The sequence below is a fragment of the Macrobrachium nipponense genome, chromosome 43 (assembly GCF_015104395.2).
Source record: "Macrobrachium nipponense isolate FS-2020 chromosome 43, ASM1510439v2, whole genome shotgun sequence".
NCBI classification, from domain to species: Eukaryota; Metazoa; Arthropoda; class Malacostraca; order Decapoda; family Palaemonidae; genus Macrobrachium; species Macrobrachium nipponense.
In genome coordinates this window covers 2,111,357-2,126,228 of record NC_061104.1, presented here as the reverse complement: position 1 = coordinate 2,126,228, position 14,872 = coordinate 2,111,357, and the positions used below count along the sequence as shown (strand labels likewise).

General features: G+C 36.7%; 1 protein-coding gene across 2 annotated transcripts; it reads left to right on the top strand.

The window, feature by feature from the left end:
• Positions 1-377: 377 nt before the first annotated feature.
• On the top strand, positions 378-12,433 carry LOC135213974 (uncharacterized). Of its 2 annotated transcripts, none has more exons than XM_064248049.1 (6): positions 378-452; positions 5,466-5,650; positions 7,388-7,471; positions 8,186-8,306; positions 8,664-8,775; positions 11,922-12,433. In XM_064248049.1, exons 2-6 carry the CDS (start codon positions 5,519-5,521, stop codon positions 12,166-12,168), a joined length of 696 nt encoding a protein of 231 aa, XP_064104119.1. In that variant the 5' UTR covers positions 378-452; positions 5,466-5,518; the 3' UTR covers positions 12,169-12,433. The 2 variants fall into 2 exon arrangements, with proteins under 2 accessions (XP_064104119.1, XP_064104120.1); XM_064248050.1 differs by having other exon boundaries at positions 418-482.
• Positions 12,434-14,872: the final 2,439 nt, after the last annotated feature.

The window sequence follows — 14,872 nt, the reverse complement described above, 5'->3', positions numbered from 1 at the left end:
AAATATGACTTGAATATTATTCGTAAATAGATTGAAGAACTTCATCAATTACCCAAGAAGACCCCCCCCCCACCCCTCTCTCTCTCTCATCTCTCTCATCTCTCTCTCTCTCTCATATATATATATATTATATATATATATATATATATATATATATATATATATATATATATATACACACATACATAATATAGTATAGGATGTCAGAATAGACTTGGGTACAACGCAGTGATTTTGAGACTCTGCAGGTAGGGTGCATGACCATTACCCCGTGACGATGAGATGGAGGAAATGCCGAAGGGCGAAGGAAGGAGGTTTGGGGTGGGATGGATGGAGGAGGGATGGCTGGGTAGGATGGATGGATGGAGGCTTATCCTGCAGCTGGGATCCCGAAATCATTCGAGTCTGCTGGACGAAGTCAGTCTGGTTCGGTGGTTCGTAGTGAAAGACAGGTACCGTCCCTGGTGGAAACTCGGCGCTGGGTTTGTTTGTTTGTTTGTGCATTGGAGAAGTGTTTGTGTTTGGGGTATCACTCTCTCTCTCTCTCTCTCTCTCTCTCTCTCTCTCTCTTACATAGTTTCCTTAATATTTTCACTTTTTTTTTACAAGTTTCCATTGTTTCTGATCTTTCTCTCAATCTACTGAATTTTCTTAATACTTCTACGGTTTGTTTACAAGCTTATCTCTCTCTCTCTCTCTCTCTCTCTCTCTCTCTCTCTCTCTCTCGCACACACTAAATAAGTTTCCTTAATACTTATACGGTTTGTTTACAAGTTTAGCTCTCTCTCTCTCTCTCTCTCTCTCTCTCTCTCTCCTTGAAACTTATGCAAATTGTATGAGTCACGAGTTGAGAGTAATTATCACATAAATATGTATATGGATTCCTTGTGTATACATTTCCAATTCAGTTGAGATAGAACGTGGGTAACTGCATTTATACCTGACCCGTTAAAACGCCTACAGGTACACCTGGGAAGGCTTAACTAAACAGGTGTGATTAACTCGTTTACCTGTACTTATGGCACAATTTGTATTGCATTTTTAATACCTGTATACAGGTGTACGCATTGTGTGTAGAAGTGTTTGTTGAAATCTATCATTGCTTGATATTATACCTTACTTGGTTTATCAAAATAGTTTTATTATGATAAGGCTTTATTTTTTATGAGATGTTTTCCCATGAAAAACTTTAATTCATACCAAAGGAATAAATATTTTGAAAGTGATTTCACGTTATGAGATTTATTTTTAATTTATAACTTTATTCCTACGATTTGTTGAAATGTATCATTGCTTGGTTTACTAATATCGTTTCATCATGATAAGGCTTTATATTTCATGAGATGTTTTCCCATGAAAAACTTTAATTTATACCAAAGGAATAACTATTTTTAAAGTGATTTCACGTTATGAGATTCATTTCTCCTTTATAACGTTATTCCTACGACGTATTTCCTTAACAAGAATGAGAATTTAGCACGAACAGTTTCATCTCATCCGTAAAACTTGACTTCACCTTTGATACTTTATAAGTCTCCCAAATGCTGATTGCAACTGCAGGTGTAATTTCCTAACCAGAGCTTTATTTCCCGTCGTTGCCTTTATCCTGCTTTATCCTGTCTGGCGCTTCATTTCCTGCCTTTGCTGTGACGTCTTTCTCAAGCAAAAAAAAAAAAAAAAAAAATCCTTGTTGATCTTTGACATAACGTTTATTTGCTTCGCAAGGGTTCTGCTTCGTTTTGTTTACGTGAACTGGGATATCACAAAAGACGGCTCTTTTGTGATATCCTGACGATTGTGCTTTATAAAATAAAATTCGGTTCAGGAATTATTTCAGGATCCATAAATCCGGGAAGCGGATGCATCCAGAGCCATAAGTAAGTCGGGATGAATAGTCGTATGTATCCGGTAGCAAGCATGATGTCATATCCTGAAGGTGCAAGAAAATAAGTTTGGGGGTTGGCAATTACCCAAATTTGGTCCTGTGCTAAACAATCCCTAAAATTGGGGTTAGTATCCTTCTGTCCCCTCCGAAAAAAAGCCTTAAAAATGGGGAATGTGTCCCCCCTCCCCCAAAAAAATCCCTAATATTGGGGGTATTATCTCTTCCATCCTTCAAAACAATCTCTAAAACACGGGAGAGTATTCCTCCTTCACCAAAAAATCCCCCCAAAACAATCCCTTAAAACGGGAGAGTATCCCTCCCTTCCCCAAAACAATCCCTAAAATAGGGCATCTTTCCATTCCCCCAAAACAATCCATGAAAACAGGGGTAGTATCCTTCCATAACATCCTTGATACCGCCGTTCTCCCAAAGCAATCCTTTAAAAAAAGGGGGAGTAGTATCCTTCTCTTCCCCCACCTCAAGAAAATAAAAAACTAAAAACAATGGAGTATCCCTCCGCATTCCCCCATGACAGGGGAAAGGCCAGCCAGCTAGCTAGCTAGTCAGCTCACCATCACGAGGCATGAGGATACAAGCAAGATACAAGGCCAGCAAAAAACCGGATGACCCCCAACTTGACCTTAAGGAACTCCGCTTGGTTTATGGGAGAAGGTATAGGAGGAGGAGGGAGGACTGTCTTCGGTGATCCCGTCCACGTACAGGAACAGAATGATTGGGGAAAATGCCTTATGGAGTTGACGTCGATTTGGAAGAAGAAGAAGAAGAAGAAGAATGTACAAGATAAGCTGAAAAGAATGTTTGGAAGGATAGAAAGCGGAATAAATTGTAAGAATATATTCTAAAAAGTGCAAAGAAAACCCTAACGATGGAAGGAGCTTTAAAACAACGTTGCAAAGTTCTTGCAACAAACAAACAAAGACATAAGATTCCTTAGGAAGGCTAAAAGGTATTTGGGAAGGCTTAGAAAATGGAGAAGAGAGTTGTCTGTAACAGAAATTGCAAAACTAAGGAATGAAATTTCCTAGGAAGAAGGAAAGGAATTAAATTGAGACTTGTTTACGACAGAAATTGATGAAAGGTTGACAAATGAACTTTTTATATGAAGAAAGATTGAGACAGAGAAACCAAGAACCTCCAAATATAATTTTCCCTTTAGCAACAAGCGATGGGCTAACATATCTTCATTAAGCAACAACATTGAATTATTCAAAATATAATGACACTGATTTGGGAATTAGTGGGTTGAAACAATAGGAAATTAAAGAAAAAAAGAAAGAAAAATCTTACGATTGAAGGAACGATACGGTAATCGAAGGACGAAATCAGGTAAGTAAAAAAAAAAGTAAATATAAAAACAACAGGTTACGTTGTAGCAGTTTTCGTCTTGTTCAGTGGGATAAATGCAGTCATTTGTCTCTCGCTTAACGGTACGGTAGAACCGGGTCTCTGTTGTACTTTTATAAATACTATAACAGTCAATTATATTATATATATATTATGATATATATATCATATATATATATATATATATATATATCTATATATATATATATATACAATTACAACTATTTAATTGCACGATCGAAAATGAAATTGTGATCACATCGCATCTGCAACTCCGCAATGAATTTTTTTTTCACGTCTCCTTACCTTTATTAACCTTTTTTTTCACATCTCCTTATCTTTATTAACCCTTAATCTCGACACACCCAAACGCAAGAGAATACATACCAGTTATTTAATTAGTACCTTTAGATGTTAATGATTGATACATAGTCTTTCATCAAAGGTTATACGCTGTCAGAACAAGCGCTCGCTAAACGCCAGCTATAACTAGCATCAACACCAAGAATACGTTGTTAAAGAGACCTTTTGTTGCCCAAACCTGAAGGAAAAAAGGGTGGAATGAAATAGGTGGGAAGAAATGGAGGAGTTAAGAGATGGAGCAGAGAAGAGTAAGAGACGGAAGTGGAGAGGAGTAAGAGAGACTGAGTAATTTCAAAGGAGTGTTTTCCATTCATAAACCGTTTTTTTTAACATCGTAATTATCGCGCATTCACTCGACCGCTGCTGACTTCCCGTTTCCTATCGCTCTTCTTTCCATTATCATAAAAAATCCAGGGAAAAGAGAGCTACAGAACAACGGATCGATCAATAGACGATAATTTCCAACAGCGAGAGAACGAATCTCTGCTCCATTGTCGTCGCGATATATAAAAAATTAGGATAAAAAATGAACAGCTGATTCATCCTTGTTGCACCCAACTACTCCTGTACGACATCGTCGGCAGCGTCATGACTGCCAGACGTACGATATCAGACCGAGATGGGTGGAATCCTTGCATCGGGTCCTTGGGTTTGGTGCCGTTACGCGGGTGTCTTGCGGAGGGATGGGAAGGGGGGGGGTGGGAGTATTTGGGTGTGGTGGGTGTAGGGGGGTGTCCTTGAATGGTGTAATGACAGGGGCTTGCCAGGTATTGCATTTTTTTCTATTTTTTAGCTCGAGAATGACGTTGGCACATATTTCCTTTTGTTCCTAGATTGTGCCTGATTGAAATATAAGTAAAAATTGTTACTTTAATTTCTTGTAAAATGTGTGTGTATATATAAATATATATATATATATATATATATATATATATATATATATATATATATATATATATATATAATATATATATATATACAGTATTACCCTCTTTCTTTGTCAAAAACCTAATTTTTACCCATATATATAGATATATATATATGATATATATATATATATATATATATATATATATATATATACCTACCCTCCTCCTCTTCAAACGGCTAATTTTTTCCCCCGCTTTGCAAATATGGTCATTTTAGCATCTTCAGTTTTGCAGTCTAAGACTTGTTTTTGCTCCGATGCTAAACTCCATAATCAACAAAGTTTGTCCCTGTGAGTCAATGTCAAGCTCTATCTTAACTCCTTGAACCAGACTGGATGTAGTTTGTTTGTTTAGCCACCCGTTTGTTTCGTTGTCCAGAAGATATCTCAGAAATTTATTGATGGATTTCCATCAAACATTTTGTAGGTATGAAAAATGTATTGGTAGATTGTAATTTAATTTTTTTTTGGAGGAAATGGCTGGTTCAGTTTTGAAATAGGTCCTTCCTTTAATACAAAAACGCCCATAATTTCTCAACATTCTCATATTCATTTTTAGAGTACAAATAAAAAAAGAGCAAATTCTGTGCAGTATTACTTGCTGCAATTGCGCAGGCGCGCGCGAATACATATGTACACACACACACACATGCAAATACAACAGAGTTAAGAGCTAGATTTTCCTATTAAAAGGAGACAAGCCAAACGATTTAGGAAACACAGAAGAAGGCAGAGAATTCCACATCCTGGAAGTGCCGAGTAAAATCTGTAAAACTAGCTCTCATTTCAGGATCATGATTCAGCCTTCCAGTTAATGTGGGAACTGAATCACCAGTCCCAAAGACATCATGCCTACAGTATAGTAGAGTTCCATGAGAACACTCCCCAAAGTGACATCTGTAAAACTAACCCTTTTCATTACAGGATTCAGCTTACCAGTTGACGTGGAAATTGAATCACGCCACATCGGTGCCAAGATGGTCAGACACACAGTGGAATGGCTGTGTCGCTTTTTTGTCGTTGGGATGGTCGCTAGCATTGCGACAAGCCAGGATTTCGGTCGCTGCCAGCGACACTTCGACTTCGACAGCGCGAAGGACGCATCGGTGGTAAGATCGCAATGTTAGAAAATTATTTTAGAATTGACAAAAGGTCATAGGATGTTATATATATATATATATATATATATATATATATATATATATATATATATATATATATATACTTTAAATTGGAATTAGTAGATATTTATATATAAGTCATAAAATCATATAAATTCTGGAAAATTAAGTTTTTAATTATAAGATATGCAAATAAAATTCATATAAAATTTGTATAAAATTCAGGAAGATTAGGTTAGAATTGCATGACATTCCAATAAAATCCATTTAAATTGCTCATGAAATTCTGGAAAATTAGGTTACATAATTGCATTACATTCAAATACAACTCATATAGAATATATATAAAATTCTAAAACAATTAGGTAAATATCGAAGTACAGTTCCATAACATCTGATTAAAAATTCGTGAAATTTGTATGAATCCTGACTAAATAAATTTTCAAAGAAAACAAAATTTGAAAAAAATATAGATATAGGTTGAAATAAGATATATCTGGAAAACTCATTATTAAATTATTATTATTATTATTATATTATTATTATTATTATTTATCTTATTATTATTATTATTAAGCAGATGAGCCCTATTCATATGGGACAGGCCCACCTCAGGCGAACCACTGACTTACAATTCAATCTTCCAAATAATAATAATAATAATAATAATAATAATAATAATAATAAAATAATAATAATAATTTCTAAGATTCCTTTCATCACTCAATGCCAACCACTCCCCGTGCCCACCTACGCCCCCAAAATTTTATTTGCCCATTCGTTTGTGTACCGTGGCATTCACAAAGGTAACCAACCACTGCTATGCCTGTGTGTATGTGTGTGTGTATGTGTGTGCGCGCGTAAATTACATTACCCCAGCTTTCGTGTGCGTTGGACTAACAGAGTTACCACCCTGGCAAAAAGGGGCGGATTAGTTTCTCGCTTATGGAAAATTAGTTTATGCATTTTTGGCCAGCGTGAAAAGGCCGGATTTGACAGAGTGGAGAGAGAGAGAGAGAGAGAGAGAGAGAGAGAGAGAGAGAGAGAGAGAGAGAGAGAATCCAATAAAACATAAAAAATTCTACAACAACTGCTTTTGATTTAGTCTGGGAAAAGGAGAGAGAGAGAGAGAGAGAGAGAGAGAGAGAGAGAGAGAGAGAGAGAGTATGAATGCATCGCAACTAAAAATATTACGAAAAATGTTCTTGCCTTGCTCTGGTACAAGGAGAGAGAGAGAGAGAGAGAGAGAGAGAGCATTCTGGAAATGTCACAACTACTGCTATTGTTTAGGTCTGATGGAGAGAGAAACTGGGTCACCTCGGAGAGAGAGAGAGAGAGAGAGAGAGAGAGAGAGAGAGAGAGAGAGAGAGAGAGATAGATTGTCTTTCCAGTAATTTCTGTAGGATACAGCAAACTGACCGATAATCTCTGTAGCTTACAGGAAACTGGGTCACCTTGGGAAGAGAGAGAGAGAGAGAGAGAGAGAGAGAGAGAGAGAGAGAGAGAGAGAGAGAGAGAGAGAGAGAGAGAGAGAATTATCTTCTCATAGTCTATTGTCTTTCCAGTACCTGTAATATTACAGGATAAAAGCAAACTGACCTATAATCTCACCTTGGGACGAGAGAGAGAGAGAGAGAGAGAGAGAATTATCTTCCCATAGTCTATTGTCTTTTCAGCACCTGTAATATTACAGGATAACAGCAAACTGACCTGTAATCTCTGTAGCTTACAGGTAACTGGGTCACCTTGGGAAGCACGAGACGCGTTTTCTCCTGCAACACCTTCAATGGATTCCCGAAGGAGAGAGGAGTAAGCATTTTCTTACTATCTATATATATTTCTATATCTATATCTCTATAAATCCATCTATCTATTTATATGAAACTTTGCTGTTTATGAGTAAGTGAATTTTTACAATCTTTACAAACTTTTAGAAGCGAATATAATTCAAAATTGAATTAAATTTAACTTTTTGTTTTACATTATATAAAACTATATCTATCTGTGCATCTGTCTATTTATTTATGCATGTATATATATGAATTTTTAAAATTTATTCTTATTAAACAAAACTATATCTATCTATCTACCTATGTGTATATAGGACAAATATTAAAAGATGAATATATTTCAATGTCGAATTCACTGTAGGTTTGCTTTTTAATTATATCATTTTAATTTAAATTTATCTATTTTTCTAGTTATCTATGTATATATATGAATAATTTCATTTATACATAGTGAAATTTATTTCATTTATAAATATTAAGCCACGAAAATCATTCAATATCGAAGTCCCTCTTCCTTGGGAATACCTTACAAGCTATTAGTACTTTTGGCCCCAACCAGGATTCGAACCTGGGCATGTAGTTTAGAATTATACTTGAGGGGAATTATAACTATCAATAAAGACATCTAGCCCACCCGGGGATCGAACCTGGGGACGAATACTTTACGGATCAAAATCCAGTTCACTTAAGACATCCCAGAATATCTGAAATCTAACTCCTTATCCACTTCCAGGGCGTACGTCTGGAAGAGACCTGGATGGTTCCAGGATTCGTGGGGCTCTGGAAACACGAGGTCACGAGCGAGGTCACCTCTGGGCCCTCTGGACTCAACGTGACACTGGCTGGATTTGACGGTGAGCAAAATGACCTCATTTCTGTTCTAGTTGATTTGAATTGGGATATGAGATTTAGGCTACAGGCCAAACGCTCGGACTTTGAGTAATGCCTACAGTGCACCGTGTAGGTGCGACAGAAGGAAAACCTCGCTGTTCCATTAAACTGCTGGGAGATGGTTCTTGAAAGTAAGATAGATAACATGAAGATAGATAACATGAACGGAGGTACAATAAAATAAACGAAAGGGCCATCAGATAGAGCCCCAAGGAACACTGCAAAGAACCTTATTAAATGAAATGCCTAACCCCCGCCCCACTTACGGGAAATACACAGGTAGTCACTTAGTTAATGAGATATCTCTCCATTACCTTCAGGTCTGTTAATGCCTGGGCAATTGGCCATAGGAGAATATGGCAACGACCTGCTTCTAGTCCAGTGCGGTAGGATGCTCTGGTTCCCTACCGTGTCTTATACGATATTGACCAGGTAAGTTCATTATTATTATTATTATTATTATTATTATTATTATTATTATTATTATTATTATTAATCTGTGCCCTATACACATAGGGAGATGATAAATTATTATTATCATATTATTCCTATTAATCTGTACCGCTCCTACTCTTAGGGAGATACCAGATTATTATTATTATTATTATTATTATTGTTTTGCTCTATCGCAGTCCTCTAATTCGACTGGGTGGTATTTATAGTGTGGGGTTCCGGGTTGCATCCTGCCTCCTTAGGAGTCCATCACTTTTCTTACTATGTGCGCCGTTTCTTGGATCACACTCTTCTGCATGAGTCCTGGAGCTACTTCAGCTTCTAGTTTTTCCAGATTCCTTTTCAGGGATCTTGGGATCGTGCCTAGTGTTCCTATGATTATGGGTACAATTTCCAATGGCATATCCCATATCCTTCTTATTTCTATTTTCAGGTCTTGATACTTATCCATTTTTTCCCTCTCTTTCTCTTCAACTCTGGTGTCCCATGGTATTGCGACATCAATGAGTGACACTGTCTTCTTGATTTTGTCAATCAACGTCACGTCTGGTCTATTTGCACGTATCACCCTATCCGTTCTGATACCATAGTCCCAGAGAATCTTTGCCTGATCGTTTTCTATCACTCCTTCAGGTTGGTGTTCGTACCACTTATTACTACAAGGTAGCTGGTGTTTCTTGCACAGGCTACAGTGGAGGGCTTTTGCTACTGAATCATGCCTCTTTTTGTACTGGTTCTGTGCAAGTGCCGGACATTCGCTTGCTATGTGGTTTATGGTTTCATTTTTCGTATTGGACTTCTTGCATATGGGAGAGATGTTATTTCCATCTATCGTTCTTTGGACATATCTGGTTCTTAGGTCCTGATCTTGTGCCGCTGTTATCATTCCGTCAGTTTCCTTCTTGAGCTCTCCCCTCAGTAGCCACTGCCACGTGTCATCGCTGGCTAGTTCTTTAGTCTGTCTCATGTATTGTCCGTGCATTGGTTTGTTATGCCATTCCTCTGTTCTGCTTGTCTTTCTCCTGTCTCTGTATATTTCTGGGTCTTCGTCTACTTTTATCAGTCCTTCTTCCCATGCACTCTTGAGCCACTCGTCTTCACTGGTCTTCATATATTGCCCCAGTGCTCTGTTCTTGATGTTGACGCAGTCCTCTATGCTTAGTAGTCCCCTCCCTCCTTCCTTTCGTGTTATGTATAGTCTGTCCGTATTTGCTCTTGGGTGTAGTGCTTTGTGTATTGTCATATGTATCCTCGTTTTCTGGTCTATGCTGCGGAGTTCTGCCTTCGTCCATTCCACTATTCCTGCGCTGTATCTGATTACTGGCACTGCCCATGTGTTTATGGCTTTTATCATATTTCCGGCGTTGAGTTTTGACTTGAGTATCGCCTTGAGTCTCTGTATATATTCTTTCCTGATCGTGTCCATTCATCGGTGGTTGGGTTTTATATCCCCTCCTTCCATTATTCCCAGGTATTTGTATCCCGACTCATCTGTGTCTGATGTTGCTTCCATCTGGTAGCTTTATCCCTTCAGTCCTTGTTACTTTGCCCTTTTGTATGTTGACTAAGGCGCATTTTTCTATTCCAAACTCCATCCTGATGTCCCCTGATACAATCCTTACAGTCTGGATTAGGGTATCTATTTCCTTGATGCACTTACCATACAGCTTGATGTCGTCCATGAACATCAGATGGTTAATTCTGCTGCCTCTTTTCTTGAGTTGGTACCCGGCATCCATCTTCTGCAGTACTTTTGTCATGGGAATCATGGCTACTACGAAGAGTAGTGGGGACAGTGAGTCGCCCTGGAAGATCCCTCTCCTGATATTAACCTCTGCTAGTCTTATTCCAGAGCTTGTAAGTTTTGTATTCCAGTTGCGCATTGTATTTTTGAGGAAGCTAATGGTGTTTTCCTCTGCCCCATTTAGGCATTCTATTACCCATGTGTATGGTACCATGTCGAAGGCTTTCTTATAGTCTACCCATGCCATGCTTAGGTTGGTTTTCCTTCTCTCACTGTTCTTCATTACCATTTTGTCTATCAGGAGCTGGTCTTTTGTGCCCCTACACTTCCTTCTGCAGCCTTTCTGTTGGTGGGGGATGGTGTTTGTATCCTCAGGTAGTTGTATAGCCTTTCGCTGATGATACCTGTTAGTAACTTCCACATTATTGGTAGGCAGGTGATAGGCCTGTAGTTACTGGCTATATTTCCCTTACTCTTGTCTTTCTGGACTGAGGATGTTCTTCCTGTGGTCATCCATTTGGGTGCATGGTGATTTGAGATACAATGCTGGAGTTGTTCTGCTATTCTTGGGTGTAGGGCCTTGAAGTTTTTGAGCCAGTATTAATATTATTATATTAATATTATTATTATTAATTATTATTATTATTATTATTATTATTATTATTAATATTATTATTATTATTATTATTATTATTATTATTATTTAACTGTGTCCTGTTCCCAAAGGGAGACGATATTTATTATTATTATTATCATTATTATTAATATGTGCCCTATACCCTTAGGGAGATACCATTATTAATATAATTTTCATCATCATTAATCTGTGCCCTATATCTATAGGGAGATACCATAATTATTATTATTATTAGTAATCAGTGCCCTATACCCTTCTTAGGGATCTACCAAGACTATTTATTGTATTATTAATTTTTATTTATTTATTTTATTATTTAGTTAATTCTGTGCCCTATACCCTCAGGGAGATACCAGATTATCATTATTAATATTATTTTTTTTTGGCTCTATCACAGTCCTCCAATTCGACTGGGTGGTATTTATAGTGTGGGGTTCCGGGTTGCATCCTGCCTCCTTAGGAGTCCATCACTTTTCTTACTATGTGTGCCGTTTCTAGGATCACACTCTTCTGCATGAGTCCTGGAGCTACTTCAGCGTCTAGTTTTTCTAGATTCCTTTTCAGGGATCTTGGGATCGTGCCTAGTATTATTATTATTATTATTATTATTATTATTATTATTATTATTATTATTATTATTATTATTATTATTATTAGTAATCTGTGCCCAATACCCTTAGAGAGATACCAGATTATTATTATTATTAATTATCATTATTAGTAATCTGTGCCCTATACCCTTAGGGAGATGCCCACAGACCCTGAAGCCCGAGTGAAAGAAATCTTCCAGACATTCAACGTCCCTTCGAACATACCCTCTTTCTTCATGGTCAACCATGAAGGCTGCGACAAAGTGCCCACGACAGAGGTGGAGACAAACGGCCTCTCCTCCAGGCGGTCCGTCGAAGTGGGCAGAGGGGGGAGGGAGCGTACCCCCCGCATTCCGGAGTGGAGGATTCTTGAGGCCCGCGATAGGGGGCTCCTCGGATGAATGAGGAGTATTGTCCCTTTATCTTAAATTGGGTCATTTTTTTTTTATTTTTTTTTTACATTTGAGAATTTTTTTTTATTATGTTTAGGTTTACTAAATGTGGTTCTATGTTTTGTCATCATAGAATGGTAATGATTTTGTCATTATAGTATGGTGATGTTGATCTTCAATTTGATAGTGTTTTTATATTTTATATTTTTTTAGATTTTTTCATATCTAGCCTCACAAAAAATGATTTTATTTTTTGTCATCATAGTATAGTGACGATTTTGTCGATATAATTTAGTGATGATGACAGAGGGAGAGAATATTGTGTATCATGACTTACACAATTTTTAATCAATCTTGTTTTCTAAGTTTTTATTATATTTACTTTTATTAAATATGACTTTACCCCTTGTTATTCTTATTGTAATAATAACATTGTATAGTGATGATTGTTTGACCTTTTGTCACGGAAAGCACTATATTCTTTCATTTTTCACCATCACAAAATATTGATGCAAAATAATATTTAAGATTTGAAAAAAAATCATTCTTTACTCAATATCATCCCAAAGACTGGTAAGGTTTTTTTTTATCATGTGTCTTAAAAATATAGAATATTTCATGGAAATAAAATATTCATATAGAATACACTTTTACCAAAGTTTCATTTGTATAATTTATCGTTACAAAATGTACACTATAACTTTAGATGGACAAAAATTTATATTTTTTTTAATGACAAACTAACATATTGTTATCAAAACCCTCCACTCATTTTTCGACATTATTTTGATTTTAATCAAAAATGCACCGGACGAACTAATGTATTTTATAATACATTTTGCTAATCCAATTTACTTTTCGTATATGAATGTATGAAAGCAATGGCACCCAATACGTTACTATAAACATTAATATAACAAAATAATCTTTTTTTATTCCAACATATTATTTTCATTATAGATTAATTAGAAGCTCACGGATTTGTAGGTCTGTATGGGCAAACAACTGTTCTGTTATATTTAGTTAGACAATAACACTAAAATTTCTTAATAAACCAAGATTTGGTTAACCTGTGTAATTTATTATATTTAAATGAGATAATATCCCTTCATTTTATTGCCTAAACGCGAGTTCCTTTATGCAAATAACTCTGGTTATCCTGTGGACTTAATTGCATTTAATAAAAAAAAAACTTTCATTTTATTGTCAAAACAAGAAATGTTTACTTTAGTGATTTATCATGTTTAATAAGAAAATTTACTGATAATGTTTTTCTTAAAACAATGTAGCTTTTCTTTGAAAACATCTGGCTTACCTGCACAATTTATTACCTTTAATCAGACACGAACTTTTCATTCTATTGGAAAAACAGGACTGCCTTTTCGTAAAGAAACTGGTTTACCTTTGAAAATCATCTGTAACAACTTATCTGCAAAGCGGAAATGAATAGAAAGTACAGAGAAAGCACAGAGGATGACGCCTTTATCTATAACATCCTATCTGGAAAGTGGAAGTGAAAAGAAAGTGAAGAGAAAGCACGAATGGAAACTCATGTATCTATAACAACCTATCTGCAAAGCGGAAATGAAGAAGAAAGTACAGAGAAAGCACAGAGGAAAACGCCTTTATCTACATCATCCAATTCTGCAAAGCGGAAATGAAAAAAGCAAGTACCGAGAGAGCACAAAGAAAGGAATAAGCCCAAGAAGAAGGCATAATGTGCCATAAAGGCAATCCTGGGTATTCAAAATGACAAAGTCAGGATAATGAGCGGAATTTGATCACTCGTAGTCGACCATTAAGACACAGTCACCGTGGGAACTGAGCAGAGGTGATTCTCGAGGGAAAAGGTCTCAAGTTAAAACTTCAAATTGGTCGTCCTTGGCTTCTATGAAAATGAGAAAATAAAATATAAAAAAGTAAGGAGGACATTTTAAAAGAGAGAGAGAGAGAGAGAGAGAGAGAGAGAGAGAGAGAGATCTGGATTCTTTCACCGAAATTAGTGGGCTATTCAAGCCGGGCGAAGAGAGAGAGAGAGAGAGAGAGAGAGAGAGAGAGAGAGAGAGAGAGACTGATTTTGGTTTCATAGAAGGATTTACAAAACGCGAGAGAGAGAGAGAGAGAGAGGCTGCCTGGGGTTTCACAGATGGATTTACCAACCACATACACACACACACACACACAAAATGTAGATGTTAAATTTCAACGCGAATATTTCGAAGTTTAAAAAGAATAACCTTAAGAGAGAGAGAGAGGAGAGAGAGAGAGAGAGAGAGAGAGAGAGAGAGAGAGCCGTTCGTTAATCGAGATATCACATGTGAAAGGCAAGATGAATCACCCGGCGTGAAAGCACAACAAATTTACCAGAGTGAAATTCCTTCACTCCCCAAGATGGCGTGCGTGACGCCATCTTGTTTTCCGGTCAGCTAAATGGAGGTTTCCATTTAATTCGGAGAGGTCGTTGGTTACAGGCCGGTCACGTGATTCGGTCATTTGAACTTGCGAGGTCATATCGAGTGGTTGGGGTCAAAATAATGGTGAGGGATTATATAAGAATATATATAATTATATATATTATATATATATATTATAATAATATATTTATATATATATAATATATATTATATTATATATATATATAGATTTGTAAAGACCAAAACCTTTCCAAAAACACTTACTGCGGCCGCACATCAGCTACTTACGCCCACATACC